This window comes from Schistocerca gregaria, unplaced genomic scaffold (assembly GCF_023897955.1).
Source record: "Schistocerca gregaria isolate iqSchGreg1 unplaced genomic scaffold, iqSchGreg1.2 ptg000818l, whole genome shotgun sequence".
NCBI lineage: Eukaryota > Metazoa > Arthropoda > Insecta > Orthoptera > Acrididae > Schistocerca > Schistocerca gregaria.
In genome coordinates this window covers 284,761-303,038 of record NW_026062185.1, presented here as the reverse complement: position 1 = coordinate 303,038, position 18,278 = coordinate 284,761, and the positions used below count along the sequence as shown (strand labels likewise).

General features: G+C 38.2%; 6 protein-coding genes and 1 non-coding gene across 7 annotated transcripts; 2 read left to right on the top strand and 5 right to left on the bottom strand.

Moving 5' to 3' along the window:
* The first annotated feature begins 188 nt into the window (after positions 1-188).
* On the top strand, positions 189-6,670 carry LOC126322562 (Golgi-specific brefeldin A-resistance guanine nucleotide exchange factor 1 homolog). Its single transcript, XM_049994424.1, has 4 exons — positions 189-292; positions 432-652; positions 792-870; positions 957-6,670. Exons 2-4 carry the CDS (start codon positions 461-463, stop codon positions 6,221-6,223), a joined length of 5,538 nt encoding a protein of 1,845 aa, XP_049850381.1. The 5' UTR covers positions 189-292; positions 432-460; the 3' UTR covers positions 6,224-6,670.
* On the bottom strand, positions 6,610-7,420 carry LOC126322573 (uncharacterized). Its single transcript, XM_049994435.1, has 2 exons — positions 7,336-7,420; positions 6,610-7,252 (listed from the first exon to the last, which is right to left on the bottom strand). The coding sequence occupies exons 1-2, from the start codon at positions 7,358-7,360 to the stop codon at positions 6,672-6,674; spliced, it is 606 nt and encodes a 201-aa protein (XP_049850392.1). The 5' UTR covers positions 7,361-7,420; the 3' UTR covers positions 6,610-6,671.
* Positions 7,421-7,754: 334 nt separating this feature from the next.
* On the bottom strand, positions 7,755-10,982 carry LOC126322559 (uncharacterized). Its single transcript, XM_049994421.1, has 2 exons — positions 10,585-10,982; positions 7,755-10,094 (listed from the first exon to the last, which is right to left on the bottom strand). Exons 1-2 carry the CDS (start codon positions 10,945-10,947, stop codon positions 7,788-7,790), a joined length of 2,670 nt encoding a protein of 889 aa, XP_049850378.1. The 5' UTR covers positions 10,948-10,982; the 3' UTR covers positions 7,755-7,787.
* Positions 10,983-11,502: 520 nt separating this feature from the next.
* Positions 11,503-11,573, top strand: Trnap-cgg (transfer RNA proline (anticodon CGG)). Its single transcript has one exon. It is a non-coding gene; the product is annotated as a tRNA-Pro (tRNA).
* Positions 11,574-11,596: 23 nt separating this feature from the next.
* Positions 11,597-12,865, bottom strand: LOC126322620 (probable ATP-dependent RNA helicase ddx20). The gene has a single exon (XM_049994501.1). The coding sequence runs from the start codon at positions 12,863-12,865 to the stop codon at positions 11,597-11,599; it is 1,269 nt and encodes a 422-aa protein (XP_049850458.1).
* A 1,396-nt stretch (positions 12,866-14,261) lies between these two features.
* On the bottom strand, positions 14,262-15,899 carry LOC126322538 (cyclin-dependent kinases regulatory subunit-like). The gene is made up of 4 exons (XM_049994399.1): positions 15,823-15,899; positions 14,812-15,762; positions 14,601-14,672; positions 14,262-14,519 (listed from the first exon to the last, which is right to left on the bottom strand). The coding sequence occupies exons 2-4, from the start codon at positions 14,871-14,873 to the stop codon at positions 14,384-14,386; spliced, it is 270 nt and encodes an 89-aa protein (XP_049850356.1). The 5' UTR covers positions 14,874-15,762; positions 15,823-15,899; the 3' UTR covers positions 14,262-14,383.
* Positions 15,771-18,150, bottom strand: LOC126322537 (CYFIP-related Rac1 interactor homolog). Its single transcript, XM_049994397.1, has 3 exons — positions 17,974-18,150; positions 16,861-17,222; positions 15,771-16,585 (listed from the first exon to the last, which is right to left on the bottom strand). The coding sequence occupies exons 1-3, from the start codon at positions 18,041-18,043 to the stop codon at positions 16,061-16,063; spliced, it is 957 nt and encodes a 318-aa protein (XP_049850354.1). The 5' UTR covers positions 18,044-18,150; the 3' UTR covers positions 15,771-16,060.
* Between the last annotated feature and the right edge of the window lie 128 nt (positions 18,151-18,278).

Genomic DNA, 18,278 nt, shown 5'->3' with positions numbered 1-18,278 from the left:
TCTTTGTTCTATAAATTTACAACGGCCCTTTTAAAATTCATTTAATTTGACATAATGTTATTTATTTGGTCAAATTAAACGACATATCATTTATTTTGGAATAGCCTCTATTATAAGTACGCCTATTTAAACGTGTGTATAGTTTCATCTTGCAAATTGACACATTTCCAACTTTTTTGTTTTTCTAGTCTATTTGTCGTTTTAAAATAAATCAGTTCAATGTTTATACACGTGCATATGTCTGCCTTTATTCTTGTCAACTGGTGCACGTTTTCTCCTATTTTCGCTTATTGTACGATCGATTTTTTATAAACACGTAACTATATTTCCACATTTTTTTATATTCGGCCTTTCCGTCAATGTTTAAAGAGTCCTCGTTCATAATACTCTAACTCAGTACTAAAGATTGTTGCTTTTGAACCCTTCTCCAGCTTTTCGTAACTAATAGAGACCTGTGAAAATGAACTATTTGGACAGCAAAGAAACCGAATTAGAATTTGTGTCAATCTGCTCTAGGCCAACATATGTTCCTCCATATAACAACTTGAACGTACTGGCTCAAATTGACAGGCGAAAGGTTGTAATAGACGAAGTCTATCGCATTGTTGCGACCATTCAAATGAATTTAAGATGGGCGCATGGATTATATAGGGTATGTTAGATTGAATTTGCTCAGAAGCACAATTCAATGTGCCAAATAAGCGAAGCACGTAAAATCCACTTTTATGAGATAGCTTGTTGTTGATTCTGCTCTGGTCTACAATAACTTTATAAAATACCCTCCAACTTAGAACTTTGATTTGTCTTCAGACCCCCTTCTGTCGGGCCTTATCGAATTGCCGCAAAAGCTAGAGGTTACGCCTTATTTATGTATGCATATGTGTTCAAAATATAGACACCGAATAACATTGTTCTGATTTTTATCATTTTATACGCTTTGCAATTACGTTTACAAGCTTCTCCACAACTTTTGCCAAACAGCTTTTTACCTCCTTTCCTTGCCCTACTTGACCCAAAGAATGCTAATGGCCTCCTTATCTATGCCTCGCTTTGCTCTCTATACAAATTTCTTCAGTATGATTTTTTTATATTCGAAAATCATCTCGAATCAACTAATTCTCTTCAAAAAATTTTGTTATCAGTTTTGAATTGCAACCCTAAGGCAGCTGACCCAGAAATAGAAGAATTGATCTCATTGAAGATTCTTAGTATTTTTACAAAGTGTATTCAACATGATGCTGCTCTGCTTTTTCCCAATAGCATACCTTGCGATATGGCCAAGTTATGCCTTAAAATCAGTATTCAGAATCCTACGCCTCATCTATTACACAAGTTGGCAGAAGAAACCTTGAAGGAACTTATCAAGTTTGTGCTTTTAACGTTTGACTCGCCCAGGAAACTGTATTTAATGAAGCTATATTCATCCTCTATCATCAAAGACAAAGACAAAAAAGGCGTCCCATTAAATAAAGAGGCAGAGAAAAATGATCAAGTTACTCAAAAAACAAGCAACTTAAAAAACGAAGAAGATAGTAATTTTCGGAAAGACGAAGTCGATTATCTAAGTACTGCAACGCGTCAATCACTATCTTTCAATATAGATGTAAACTCCGCCGTTCCAAGATTCGATGGCGATCCGTCTGCTACTTCAGACAACATAGCTATTACGAGTCCTTCTTCACCAATCTTTTCTAAATCCCCATCCACTCTGGGTGACTCTACTGATAAATATCTTTCTGATTCCAAAGATACTCAATCCACTCGAGCTGAATGTGCTAATGACATTTCAAATTTAAGCATTCAACCTTCACAACCTCTGGACCCTAACCTTGAAATACAGCCCGATGTCACATGCGCTATTGAATTAGTGAAATTTTCATATTCCCTGATTAAGCCAAGCAATTTCACGTATTCAAACGTCATGTATCATATCGGACTTAGCCTGATCAAGTTAATTTTGGAAATTCGTATTAGTATTTTTTATTTTCATCCTAAGCTAACAGAACTCATTGAAAACGAATTGAATCGGTATCTCATTCAAGTGCTCAAACACCCTGACATTTCTCTATCGAATTATGTCCTTACCTTGCATGTTAGCGGGCATTTATTTGGAGAATTTCGTCGTCTCTTTTGCTTTCAACACGAGCTTTTTTTAATGACTTTACTAAATACGTTCTCAGACCATTTTTCTTCTACTAATTATGGCCAGACTCATCCAGAACGTCTAGAACTTATATTGGAGGTAATTGTGAAATTGTGCAAACAGCCACATTATTTGACGGACCTCTTCATACTCTACGACTGTAAACTCTATGGAAACGATCTCCTATCAAAGCTTATCTCGTTTTTTTTCCAGTTGTCTGTTTTTCCTTCTACTGATACACCCGGCCTCATTCACTACCGTAGAGTACTGTCCGATCTGGCATTTGAGGGATTATTGAGCATTTTGAATCTTTTAGGCTCCCGTGCCCAAATGGTTAAAGTGTCTACGCATTTGTGTGATTATTCCATATTTTTGCCTTGCATGGCTGTCCATCGCCAACTTAAAAAGCATCTCATTATTGGAACTCAACTCTTCAACAAAAAGCCTGACACTGGTTTGGCATACCTGCAAAAGCACCACGTTCTGCCCACTCCTCTTACTCCTAAGTTTGTGGCCCAATTTGTTAGGGAAAATATCTGTTTGGATAAGAAGCAAATAGGCCTGTATTTTAGTCTTCGTGATTCATTTCATGTCCAGGTCCTGCGTGAGTATTGTCAACTTTTTGACATTACTGGCCAGTCTTTTATCGATTGCTTTCGTGAATTTTTAGAGAGTTTTCTTTTACCTGGAGAAGCTCCCATTATAGAAAATATCATTGACGTTTGGTCGATTCAGTATCTCAAGAAAGAACCACATCCGTTCAAGTCGCAGGACGCCTGCTTTTTACTTTGCATGTCCGTCATCATGTTGAATGTCGATATGTACAATCCGCTTATGAAAAATTACCGTCATATATCGGTCGAGCAATATGTTAATAATTTGAAGGGGCAGAATGGTCCCGAAGGCGATGACTTTCCATTGGAACTACTTCATTCGATCTACAAATCGATTCGCGAAGCAGAAATCAATTTGTCTAACATGCTAGTTGACGTGGATTTGGACAATCACCCTCGCACATGGAAGGCGTTATCTAAGGCGCAACGACACCAACAACGTTTTTTTTCAGAATGGCAGGCTGCGCAGTTGGAGGCTGCATCGTGCGGTGTCTACGATATTATTTTATTTGATTATTTGTGGCGCCCTTTCATTGCAGCATTTAGATCTGTTTTCAACCTCCAATCTGATCAGGAAAGACTCGATCGATTTGCCCGAGCTTGCTATACCTATGGGTGTCTCGCTGTACATAATCGCCACACGGACGCGTTCAACTATTTGATTGAATCTTTAGTTTTTTTGACAAGAATACTGGATTTTGATATACATAATGGTCGAAGATATATGAACTGCTTTTTGCGCGATCGACGAATGCAAATGGCTACATTCGTTTTGTTTGGTTTGGGGTGTCAATACATAGATGAACTCCGAAGGGCTTGGAAGCCCCTTATCGCCTGTTTACTAAGGCTGCATGTCTGGCGCATCTCGCCGATTATATTCGATTTTGAGCAGGAGGGCTACTTCAAGATAGGTAAAATGCCTTACAAGTCGAACGTGTCTACAGAATTGGGAAACAGGGTCCGCGGACTACCCATTTTTTCCATTGTGTCGAATTTGTGGAACTGGGGAGGGACGAGCAGTGGCGAGAAAGTGGGCAAATGGAGTCGTGAGCAAGGAAATCTTCAAATGCAATGCAGGGAAATTCTTGCGTCGTGTCGATTACTTGACATTATAAGTTCTTGCGCAACCGTGAAATTGGAATCCTTAGATTCCCTGCTAAGGGTCTCGATGGAGGGAACGTTACACGGATTGAATAAAGAGAAGAAGGTTGCTGGTGCGGATGATAAACGGTCCAGTATCGAGAAGGCGGATTCTGAAAGAACGGAAGAGATTAAAGCGAATGTCGAATCTCTAGAAAAGGGACAGAATGCCAGAAATCAGAAGGACACTGAAAAAGAGGCTTTAGATCGAAGTTCGGGGCAGAGAGAAGCAAGCAAAACTGGATCTTTGTCGGATAAATCACCGGTGTACAGATTGGATGCGGACGCAGACTCGACCATGACGGACAATGAGAGAAAAGAAGAGGCAGCTCATAATAGCGACCAAGCGATGGACAACAAGGTTGAGGGACAAGTGATCGAGCAAGAGAGCGGAGTATTTGAAGCCATCGATATGAATTCCAACGAGTGTGAGAACGAGTCTTCCTTCCATATTGATTCGAAGAATCAATCCCTCAATGATTCTTCTGGTGAAAATCCCAAAGGCACTTTTTTCTTCAATTTTCCTCATAAACTGTATTCTTCATTTTTTTTCAAGTTTGGCTTATACCCTCAATCATCTTCTGTTTCATCACCTGACAGTCTCTCTGCTTTAAAGCTGATTTCTGATTCGTCAGCTCTTTCCGATTCTTACTCTTACCCTAGTAAATCTTCAAACTCCTTTTTGGCGGCTTCGCCTATCCTTGCTTCCAAAACTTCGATAAAGAGATACGACGAGACGTCACAATCTAGCGCCTTTTTTTACCTCGACCTTTTAACACATTTGACGCTGTTAAACGCCCATCGATTTGAACAAATTTGGCCTAAAATTTCCAGCCACGTTTCGACGCTTCTGACTTACGCCCATCCAAATCCTATCCTGGAATATGCCATTTTCCACTTTTTGTTTATTTTCGACAAAATATTTCCAGTGCTTGTCCACAAGCGTCATTTGGTCTCCGCGGGCAACGCCCAAATCCCTCCTCACCAGTCCACGGCTACTGTTCTAACTCAGTTTATCCAGACTCACTTCAGCCCCCAGCTGGAATGGACGCACTTTTATGCACCGAAGCTCAGTTGTGCAGCCAAGGCCATTTTCTCCCGACATGTGCCTATTTTGAAATCCGAAAGGGCAGGGCCCGAAGAGTGGGAGTCGCTGCTGAAGACCGTATTCACGCTTACAATGTACACTCCGGAGATGATCGAAGAGTTCGTGGACTTGGTGAACGAATTGCTGATCAGTTCGGAAGACGTGGGGGCAGAGGAACCACAGTATGAGACGGACAGCGGAGGTAAGAAAGAAGGACACGAAGAAAAAACACATAATACAAAAGAGACGGCAAAAACCACCCTTCATACTACAGAAAATGAGGGCACAGAAAATACAACACCAACTAAAGGTCAATCACCAAAAGAAGACAAGGACGCAAATACTGGTAACACTACAAACGATGCATGCCAATTCCCCTGTCCTTTAGCTTCTCCACCTCCCCTATCTCTCGCTTCATACTCTTCTCGTACTCTTCTCTGTCCGGAAAATATACCCAGCTTATTTCACATACTGGTATCCATCACATCTTATTTTCCAACCACCCTCGATTTAAGTCTCAAAGCCATTGATACTCTTCAAGCCTTTATTCAAAAACTTCCCGATGTTTTACTGAATACCTCCTCCGCGCCTGACGACTGCCAACAGGAACAGGTCGAAAAATATTTGTTTGAATTCTTTAAGGTTATGATTCACATAATTGCTCAAGACACGCGAACTATCGTCCGCCAGCACACGCTGGCTCAGTTGCAAAAATATCTACTCAGTTCCAATGTAGATTTTCTAACAACTCCCAAGCTCCTGACTCTGTTCGACGTAGTCATTTTTCCCCTCATCGAAATCATCATCGAATATCCAAATAAAAAAGAAAAACATCCATGTCCTCCTGTCAACTTTGAAGAAACTGAAGAAACTCACCTACGAGTCTTTTCAATTTTGTGCAAGACCTTCTTGAAGAGCATCAATAAGTTCCAATCTAGGGACTTACTAAATCTCTGGCTTCGAATGCTTCATTACTTTGAACAATGCGTCAAGCAGGGCCGGAACGAAGTCCTAGAAGAAGCTACCCTCGAGTCGATCAAAAACATTCTCTTCGTTCTCTCTTGCTCTGGTATTCTCGTTCCGCCCTCCTCTCACATCGATTCTCAAGATACGGCCCATTTCCAGCTAAACAACGAGCTCTGGGAGAAAACATGGCAATTGATGAATCAGTTTGCTCCTTCCCTGAAAGCATCCTACGAATCCGAATTTTGCGAAAAACACGCCGTTGTCAATGCTTGAAGGCGTATAGAACTGTATCGAGGGACAAACTATACCATTCCAACTGCCAAACACAGAACGTATGCGTACATTTTTTTTTTGTTAAATAATACTCTAGGTAAGCAGTCAACCTGGAATACGTGGCTCCGTCTGCCTCGCAGCCTCCACGCTTCAACAAACTATCCACCTGTCAAAACAGCATCAGCCGCATTTTCATTGAAAAACCTACCTTCTCGAGAGAAAAACATGCATAACTCCAAATAAAAGGCTATTAAGCGCTTTTATGTTATATCGTATTTTTTGAGTAACACAATAGGGGCTATGCACTATATAATAATATACCTTGCGTAAGAATACACGCATGTATATCAACCTCCATCGGTCAAGGAGAAGAAACGGTCAATTCATCATGTTAATTCTTAATCTTTTTATTTATGTCCATAATACAACTACGCCCCTATACGCCGCCTCATTCTTCTACTAAAATTGTTCTTTCAACTCCTCGGTTAAACTTAGACCTTTCCTCTCTAACTGACCTTAATGGTGTATGGTCAATCGTGCTTCTTTCTTCCTTCGTCTCTGTCTCTTCTGTACTTGCTTTAACTACTTCTGGTTCAAACTTTTTGCGTAACACTGACGTTTTCTTGGGAGATTTCGCTTTCGCGACATCTGTGTCTTCCACTTTTTTTACATTCTTCCTGTCTTGTGTACGCTTGTACAAGGGGTTGACTCGAGCTTGCTTTATATCTCGCTTCGTGTCCATGAATTCAATTGGTGCTTTCGTTGCTTCATCAACTTTAGAATTTATTCTGCTTTGGGTCAGTTCAACCAATTTTTTGACACTTGGAGATTCCGTCTGAACTTCTGTCTCTTCCTGACAAGATTCTGTTGTTTTTGCTTCATGTTTTGCCGATTTTAGCTGGAAATTTTGAGGAATTTTTACTGGGACCGGTAAAGGGCCCTCATATTGATGTCTTTTCAGCAGCGAAGAACCGGTAGTATCACTCGATACTGAATCACTTTCAGCCCTGACAGGAATGGGACGCAGATCTAATTGAAAGCAATACTGCCAAATTAGATGATCATGATATTTGAGGAATTTTGAGACAACAACTGCATACGCATCAACGTACGGTGTGGTACAAGAATCTTAGACATGGAGTATATCTGGTGGCCAGCGATAGGAGAAACTGGAGGTCACTAAACAATCTAAAAGAGAAATAGGGCGCATCATGAAGCCAATTTATTTCTGGAAATCTGAAGGAATTTTACAAAAAACGAGTAAACAGACGTTAAAATTTCCAACTACTTAAAAAATGAGGAATTAAAAAACGGTAATTTTCCATTTGCACTGAACAACGGGTACGTTCTGATGTCTGGTACGAATTCTCGAGCTATGTCAAAAAATTTTATGCTATACTTTGAGTCTAAATATAGAGCAATTCCTGAATTTTTATACCGCTTGCTTCAATAAACAAAAATGGACATCTTTCAAACTGTTCGGTTTTTGACAGTCCCGGCATCATCTGTGCTATGAAGTTCGAAACGAAAATTAACGGAATTGAGCCTATTTTTGGTTATTATTTTATTCTTGCTCAATGTCGTCGGAGTCGGGGTCATCATCGAAAAGAGCGATTTGCTCTTTTGAGTCTGTATCGATGGGAATTCGGCGTTCCCATTCTAAAATGCTTGGATATTCCGGTTTTAACTGGTTTTCCATTTGGCGTTCTTCTATTTTCTGGAATGGTCCAACAGTGCTGCTTTCCAAACAAAATGCGTCTTGGAAGACAAATCCAGAATGGTCTTGACTGAGGTTCAGATTGGTTGCTGTAGTATCGTTCCTTGCACCACCTGCCTGATAACTACGGTGATTGGAGTCAAAGACTAACGGTTTTTGAGTATTCAGCTCCTCTTTTTCATCTATTTCAGTCACCTCACTTTCAAACAGTTCGCTGTCTTGCTTCAACTCATTGCTCTGATATCCTTCATCCGACTGAAATGCACATTCCATTTTTTCATCCGGGCGGTCCTTTCTGTCTGTTTTAGACCGCAAGTCTACGCTTCTATATTTCGCTTGTGTTTGATTATCCCAAACATCAGCAGGTATCCTCATAGAACTCACCTGCTGACACTGCGCAGCGCATGGGGGGACTCTTGGTATTCGAGGGTGAGCGATATGACTATACACACACAGTGCATACATACTATACTGAACGACTTCAGAATCTTGATCCTTCAGTCCTGCCTGAAAATATTCGACAGCGTAATTGGCTATTGAAGACTGAAATATATTGGCCGACATGATAGATGCCAATAACGTTCTATACATGGCCAAGCGAAAAGATTTGAATTTGAAGTAAGAATATAGTCTCGCCGATTGAGCACCTAAACCCCTTCTAATTGCTGGTGACGCAAATCTCTCCCTTCCGCTATCGTTCAATGTGTCACACGATTTCGGCCATTGAATAAGTGACGCCCTATAGTAGTATCCAAAAAACAGACCTAGTAGCGTCGTATCGATTTTTTCACGTATTTTCGAATCTAACTGCGTCCCCTGTGTACTCAAAATAACCTCTAACGTTTCTAAAGAAACCAAAATCAACTCTAAGTCGTAATCCGACTGATGTTGGTACGAAGTACCAGATGCATCGGCCGACGTTACTTGACATTCTTTTAGCTCTGCCTCATCTTCTGTGGAAAGGCTGTCTTCGCTCAAAAGCGCAAATTTCTCATTTTTCGGTACACTTCCACTCATCCAGGCCCTTAATTTTTCTTCTGTCGAATTACTCGAAAGCGGTTGCTCCTCTTTTCTCCTAACTGATAGGTCGCGCAAGATATGTTGTGCCGTTACCTGTGCCAAGTGCCATACTCCAGAAGTCAAATATAGAGTAGCTGCCTTTACAACCTTGTACTGAACTATTTTGGTTTGACTGCTCATCAAGGGCGTCGCTGGATTCCTCCTTCTGGATAAAGCCATCTCGCGAATCATCCATTCACTCACCTCATTTATGTACGGATACAGGCCCTCTCTGGCTACCTCAGTTATCCCCATCATCAAGCGGTACGCTTCGCAGTGCAGCCTCGATACGCTCTCAAATAGCTGTAGTCTATTTAGACCCTGCACCAGAAACAAAGAAAGAGTCGATCCGTCTAGCATACACAAACGTTGAATCAACACCCACAAACTGGAAAACGGTAAATGAATCCCAAAGGGCTGTGAGTGTGTTATCACAGACACTAACATACTCACGATCAAAGATATTTTGTCTACAGAATTTTTTGTTGTGTTCATGATTGCGTTCCTCTCTTCGTCACCTCCTAGATGATTCGATTCACTTCCATACCATACATCTTTCACCATGGATATTCTTTCAACATCCAACATGTCTTTCAACTGTGAATACCACGCCTCCTTCTCCTCCTGGTACCCAATGTATAATTTTTCGAGTTCTTCGTGAATTCCTACAATCAAATGCTGCACGATCCCTTCCCACATCAACTCGGAATCCACTATGTATGGTACGCATTTTACGATTATATCTAAATATGCCTGCGTCTCAAATTCTGAATAGAAAAGCTTCGGTTGAAACGAATTATCTGTAAACGACAATACATTCCTAGACAACATCAGCAACAACCGAAACAAGCGCTCAGACGGAAGTCTTGTACTCTTGTGCAACAACGCCAGTAGCCGATAGAGTGATACCAAAATATTCATGTCGAGGCGAGACGTCGGGCGTGCTTCCAAAATTTTGAGGACGTTTATCAACACAGAATGAGGATAAACGTCCCTCGTGAGGATTTGACGATCAAATGAATACCTTTCACCAATGAGGACAAGCTCAGTACAACAAAGGCATGCTGCGCCCAGCACATAAATTTCCTCTTGTTTCTTCCAAAATGCCATGTACGCAAAAAATATACAGGTCAATTAAAAGACTGGATCTCTAAATCAAGCAAGGTGGACACCATATTTTTCGCTCAACACGATACATCGGACCGACACAGAACACATTACTATTTTTGCTCTTTGATCTGAGGAAAAAAAAAGAGCAAAACAACAAACCGTCGTGTGTATATGATATTCAGCGCTTCTGTGCGTCCTTTTCCTTGATGCGCAAACATCAATCTAATAGTACCAAAATGTGACGGAATTAATACAATTCAAGTAAATACATCAGACTTCTCTAACCAATCTTACAAGGATAGCACAATCAACCTATCTGAAAATATCTAGAACTATTTCCACGGCTTTTCTGTGAACCACTGATGACAATACAATTAACCCAGATAAATGCATATTGGTGAGGCGGTCTGAATCATTCTCTTGTTTGAGAAACACTACCGCAACGCAACTTGCATTGTTCTCATGATGTACCTACTTCACTAAATATTTTGCTCAATTTGTCACTCCATATTTGCTGGTGCTGCCTCGCGAATTGATACGTTGATGCGGATATAACCAATTTTAGCCATAACAAGCTCGCCGTTCGATCGCAGCTCCTCTCTCCTCCACTCTTGTTTTCGGCTACTTCCAACAGCCTGTCAGCCCACTTGTTGATCAACTTTTGGGCATGTTGCCTCACCGTAACTTCTCCTTCCTCCGACAGTGTAATTGCCTTCGATAAAAGCGAATTTTCACTCAATACTTTCAGGCAACATTTTGCCTCTGGAGAGGTCAAATCGCATGGTTCTGACTTTAAATGGGCTAAGTATACTTTACTCAAAACATCCAGAATGTCCATCCAATTAACAAGCCGTAGATACTACCAAAAACTAACCGAATTGAACCCCGAAAAATTTTTTAAATGTAAACTGTTTAGATATATTGTATACGCGCTTTATGCCTATGTTTGTCTAAATGGAACTTGTATTCCCTTGGGCTATCTCTATCATTGTGATTCAACATGTTGGGATTGATGCTATCGAGCAACACAAGCATTGATAAGCACGCTCTCTGACGATAAATGCTTTTATAGCCGGGTATTTAGTGTATTCTGTAATTCACTACTATTTACCCTACGCATAAAAATAAGCTGTTATTGAGATACCCTTTCAGTCGTTAAAGCAGTATTCAAAAAAAAAAATTTCGCATACAGCTCCTAGCGACCAACTTAGCTTCTCTACCTAGTGTACTCCTCACATAATTACTGGTTTATATTGTTTCCCCCTCCAAAATCAAATGAAGTGGGGCTAATTTTGTGTATAATCGTACTTTTGTCATTTCGAAATTAGATCCATTAAATATTATGATACCCTATGCTTTTGCTAAACAAACTTCTCTTTTTTTTAATGGCATGGGCCCTATAGTTTAGTGGAAGAATTCGAACTTCGGGTGTTCGAGGCGCGGGTTCGATTCTCGCTGGGGCCAACCTCTTTTTTTAATTATATTTTTTATTTTTTGAGCATCAACTGTTTTAAACTCGGAAAATAGAATTCATGTATATATTTGATGTATTGTTGAAACTGAATATTAGGCATTCCCGGCAGAGGAGGAGGACGCGGCGGATAGATTTCGCACGAGTGTCCATCACCTTCTTCCAGAATTAGGTGATCTTGTGAAAACAAGGTTGATGAGTCATTGTTATTTAAACCGTGCTCACTCCCAGTATCGTGGCAATCCTTTTTTTGTCTTTTCTTTTTTGTCTTTTCTTTTTCGAGAATTGGTTCAGTGTCAATTAGATCCGATTTTGCATTTTGCTTTATGATTTCAAGCTTCCTAGACTGCTTCTTTTCTTGTTCACTTGACAGATCGTAGTAATAGAACTCAGCTGGAATTACCTTTGGTAAATATTCAATTACACATTGATAATGTGAGGCAAATTGATCTAAAAATTTTTTTTCTTCAACTGATACAAGATTGATGGCCACTCCGTACGTTCCAAATCTGCCGGTTCTACCTATTCTATGTAAGTATGTTTCAGCATCTATTGGCATGTCCATGTTGATAACTAGATTAATTCGCTCAATATCAACACCACGAGATATAAGATCTGTAGACACTAAAATTCGAATTCGAAATTCTCTCAATTTTGTCATTATATCACATCGTTCTTTTTGTCTGAAATATCCGGAAATGAACGACGTTGGCCATCCCATAGAATTGAGCTGCTCTGTTAGCCATTTACTTCTTATTTTGTGATTGCAAAATATTATACATTGATGAAACGAAATTTGTGCCAGAATTTCTACCAATTTTTTAGTTTTGCAATAAAACACAGACGAATGGTTGGCATTGACATCTGACGAGTCCTTGTCGAATTCAATAATTTCATAGTACTGCCTGACTCCCTCTAGGATAGGTCTTGTTGGAGTGGTCAAAATTATTTCAGGATGATTCATTAAAGAAGAAATTCTATCAATCATTGCCTGCGCATAGGTGGCCGAGAAGGCCATGAACTGTTTTTTAGGTGGCAAAGCTTCAAGAATAGCCATAGTTGTTTTTTCCAGCGATTCGGCTTCGAAAATTTTGTCGGCTTCGTCGACAATCAACAGTTTAATATGTTGTGTGTCTAAGTGCCCATACTTAATCAATTGTTTTATTCTTCCAACTGTACCGACGACCACATTACAGGGACTCAATTTTTGAATGTCTTTGGCAAACGGCATACCACCAATAAATACCTGTGCCAAAAGGCCATTTATTTGCTTTCCAAGCTTCATAATCATAGAGTGAATTTGTAGGGCAATTTCTCTGGTCGGAGTGAGAATCATAACCTGGGGACAAAGCAATTTAGGCTGCAATATTTCTAGAGCAATAACCAGAAATACGGTAGTCTTTCCAGTCCCATTCTTTGCTTGAATGATCAAATCTAGATGATTGTGATAATTGATGTTGTAATGATAATTTCAGTGCTAACGTCACAAAAACTAGATATCAGGCAGTAAAAGCAAGGCTAGTTGCCATGTAAAAATCAAGTAAAATAAAAGAAGTGTATTTTACGAAAACATAGTGCACTATTCTACACACCAACACCTGATCGCGCAATAGGGATAGCTCTAATTTGAATAGGGGATGGCTTGGTGAAACCAGAATTGCGCAAGCCATCTAGTACTGGCTCTGATAATAATAAATCGTCAAATCTAATGCGTTCATCGGTAATGACATCCGACGTTCTTAAACGCATGGCTGGGCCAGTGCTAACTCTGGCATATATAACTCTCTTTAAAATATCACAGATTATTTGAGGTAAAAATTATGTGCTCTCGAAGTACATTTGTCTTTATTCAGACATCAAAGCACTTACAGATTATTTTTCTTTGTCTATAACGTTATAAACCAATAAGAAATGAATGTTATGTCTGTGAATTAGTATTATTAAATCCTCATTATGTTTATATTTGGCTCGCTTTGCATCAAAATCAAAATTTATTTTTTAGCTTGGTGCCTCAATAATGCCATTATACCTCTCTGCACGATCTGGATGCCTAAAACGTGCCTTTCATTATAATACAGCCTATTATATAAAATTGAAATGTCTTTCATCTTTACGTGTACTTTTCCCTTCATAACGATGCTATACAAGTGAATGTATGTATCCGATATACGTCTGTCCTATGTCAGAACTATGTTTTTGACGTCATTATACCAAATTGGACTATATAAGACGATAATTGATTACCGCATTGAATATCGCCCCTCTAACATAATTTGAGTAATTTTATCTATATATCACAGGCACCTCTCCTTAGTGTATGTATCATAGAAACATCTTGTTTCTCCCAAGCACTATAGCCTATTGTCTTAGACTAGTCCCTATGTGTTCTAGATGCGTTACTGCCTAAATATTTTTGCAGAAGGCTTATTAAATACATATAACTGTATTCAATCCTCAAATCCAAATGATACACACAAACCCTTGAAATTTTCGCACAGGAATACTGTTATAATTGCGCTTGAATTGTATAGCCGACTGCTCATTTTGTGATCCTAGTCTAAATAACTTTTGGTTTTAAAAGTTTATATTGGTAACATTTAGTTGCATCAATACATGTGTTCTCAATGTTTAACTTTCAAAAGATGAAAAGAATACAAAAAACTGCTAGTAGATTTGTGAGTTTAATGTTTTATGCACATTTATTTGATATACGGCAAATGTTTCTAGATGCTCATAAGATATCGCTCGTGGCCTATTGTATGATTACCCACACCCAAAACCCTCGTATATGCTCTATCTATTATTACAGATTAGTTAATTGAGTTTTCTGGCCCTGTACCAGCAGGAATATCTTCAGTTTTGGGCCTTCGGAATAATAAAATGTGTGGTTCTGGCCTGTGTAAGGCATAATGAACCCATCCTCTACTTTGCTGAATGCCCTATATAAATTCGAGATGTAGGAAGTAAGATTTGAGTTTCTTGCATAATCTTAGTAGATAGGGCTTGAGATGCGTACGAACTGGCGCCATTCATTTTCTTCTAATAGCCTTTTTGGAATCAACTTGGCAAGGAATTGCGGTAGAATAACATGCCTTTTTTCAGTCCGAAGATAAACGTGACGTTGTTAAAACCGAGAAGGTGACAATTTTTAATCTTCCTTATTGCAGGTGCTTCGTGTATTAATGCAATATCACGGCATCGTCCATTGACTAAAACTAGTTTTTTATATACCTATATTCATATACTTCATCATAGTATTTTCTTGAATAGAATATCATTTCCGGTTTGTCCATTGTGCTGGAATTCAAGAATAAGTGATTAAGAAAAACCTGTTACAAAAACTAAATTTATCCGTTATTTTTAGATATTATAACAATACTCGTCTTCACCTTGTTAACATAGATATAATTTACTTGATAATACCAAGCTGACATTTCGAATCATCAGGTTAAGCTGTAAAAAAATAATTGAACATTATGATATAAAACAATACAAGAGAGGATAGCTAATTTAACTAATTTATAGCACCATATAAATTTTTTTTTTAATATAGTGTGTAATCAAATACAACTTTTTACTTGATTACAGGGATTAGGATGAAGGACATTTTTCTCAATCTAGAGTAAGTGATTTCGTAATTTAGTATCGACAATTTAAACAATACTTGATGAAAAACAAACGCTCCAGCTGATTATATATTTCTGGTTAAAAAATGTTACTTTCGATAAGCTGGTTACATAATTTTTGCTAAAAACATCAGGCTTAATGTTAGTAGTATCCGAAAGGCTTAAAATTTTGCCGTATGCTCCTTTATGTACCTGATAAAATATGAAGGCATAATTTTTTATTGATGACGACCACTAGCGTCAGGTGTCATATCATTTCAGAAACATATCTTGTCAATTACATATAATTAAAAAAAGCTGCGATAGATCCTAGATGCATTAGTTGGCATTAATGCTATGTTCTCTATTGATTCATTGCTTATAAATGTAGAACTTATTTATAGATACAAGGATGAGCATGTAGTTTTATGTATGAGAATGGGTATATAACTTTATAATATGCATGACGTTCTCAGTTATCGTCTGTTGTGTTATATCATTTGCGGGGCAAGGTCATAGTTTTTTAATGTCTGTCATCGAACACCGCGAGAAAACACGACGACAAAAGAAACACGAACTAAAATATTTAGAAAAATGTACGATTAAATTACACTGTTTTTTCATATTTGCTATTTACCTGATGTCGAAACTGCCATTTTTATCTAGTTTTTTATCTCCTCGACCAAACATTCATAAATTTTTACCTTGTTTCACATGATATAAGATAGATAATTCACTTAATCAGTTCCTTTTCTCATACCAAAATCAATGCAAGTTCTCTATATGCCGTCGAGCAATAACTAGTAATATATAAAATATATTTATAGGTTGAATATTCTAATGCAAATACTTCTCTTGCAAAAAAATAGTTAAATCTAGGCCAGTAAATTTTTGATTGCAGTCGGCGTTTCTGGGTCTTGTAAGTGAATTGTATTCCAACGAAGAGCGTTGATAAGGCCAGCTGCGCCCTTACTACTATAAGATTTGAGGACTAAAATGCACCCTTTGATGTTGATAGGTGATTTTTTATAAAATGCGCCTGGTTTATGTAATCGATCGACCAAAATAATGCAACCTGTCATAGACCTAAGACATGCAAGATTTGTATCTAAAGATTGAAACCTATGTTTAGCGACAGTATCATGGCAGACATTGGCGATCGCTGAAAATCCGTTGACGACGCTTTCTCTGGTGATATTGAAACTTGCAGCTTCATTTTCTAGGAACTGGGTGACTGCAGTAGTGAGATTGTTCATCATAGGCGTTGGAGAAGCGAAAAAGAGCGACATGATATTGGCAAGTTCGTCTTTGACGACAATTTCTTCGGTGTAATCTTTGTTCATACGTGCGAGAGATCGACGATAATAAGAAAAATCATTTTGAATACCAGGATTGAGCATCTAATAAAAGAAGATGGTACGTATAAGATTAGTAAAATAAATCAGTCCTTTGACAACTATCTATCAGTGCTATTCGCTGGGCTTGGTTTCAGTCAACTGATGCTTTTTTAACCTATATATGCACAGCGTAAAAGTGTACTTGATTGACTATTATTTAACGTGATATAAAATACAAAGAACACGCATATATATATCATCTTTTCTATAGAAATTTCAACAAGGATAGCACAACACAATGCTAAGTGACATTACTCTGAGTTTAAACAATCACATACCTTTGCATCATCCCATTGTAAGACAAAGTTGAACGTATTTATAAGCTGCTTGACTAGTGCCTCTTGTGTAATGATAGCTTGTTCTTGGTTATCTTCTGCCATTAAAGCTGTAATTAGTGATATAAAAGTTGTTTTTAACTCTTGTGAATAATTATAATAATCTTTCATCAATGCTACTGCCGGAAAAATTGCTGTAAGAGCTGCTCTTTCTGTCTCTGGTGACGGTGAACTGATAGCCTTTCTAACAGCTTCTTCGCATGTAACATAATTTTTTATACTGTCCAGAATAGCATTTCCGCGATTCAAAACTTCACTAGATTGCTCATAGATTATTTTCTCTTTACCCTCGGTAGGTTCAGCATCTATATATTTGATTAAACGTTCACAACACATATAATCCAAAAAGATTTAATGTAGCCCAGTCGTGTTCATCATATTCCAATAAAAATGTGCGCCATGCCAGCAGTCATATTTTAAATCATAAATGATGATCAAAATTATAAGAGAATATAATATAAATGTTAGTTCTAGATTTAAAGCAGTTAACTCTAATATTTCATTGAATTTACCATAACTGTCTGAGAACAGGCTATGGTAGTCTCAATGCCAATTTTTTGAATAGGTGAATATTTGTGTGGCCTCGTCATTTATTATGTGCGACACGCGGTAGTTTTCCACCACCAGAATCACAACTCAGGACAAAATTTCGGACAAATCAGTCTCTCTCAAGCAAACAAGATAGAACGTAGAACCAGACCAAGTCCTAAATAAAAGCACTTAACCAGATTTATGCTCTTATTGCACTGTAGAGAGCCTTTTAATAAAAGACTTTTTAATCTCATTCGATCATTGAGACTAAATATTCAATTTTAAAAAGTATCTCCTACAGTCAAATGCTCATTATAGAGTGCATAATGGTAGTTATTGACAAAAAGTGTGTAGATTGAAAGATGCGTGTCAAAGTTTGAATAGTAATTAACATAACCAATGGTTAATATAACCAATGTTATAGCCGTCTTCTTACTTCTTGATGAATAGCCTTTTTGCAATGCTAATTATACCTTGGACTATATTCTGAAAGGATAGAATGAACGTTTGCCTAACACAACGTACTTTCAATGTCAAAAAAAAAACCAACGTTGTTCTTGTCTTCTGAGTTAAAAAGAGATATTAATGAGCCCATCTTAAGATGAGCAATCTAGCTTGTTGCTAGTGTTCTGGTAGAAAGCGAACGACTCCTCTATGATTAGATTGAAAAAGGGATACCTAGCCTATAAAACTTCGCAACTGTGAGCTGAAATAAAACAAAGTGCGCATTTTATATTTTAATCATTTTTTTTATACAATTTGCTTTACAGTGTGACTGAAAAAAATTAGATATAAAATACCATGATACGCGCATACCTTAGTATCGGAGC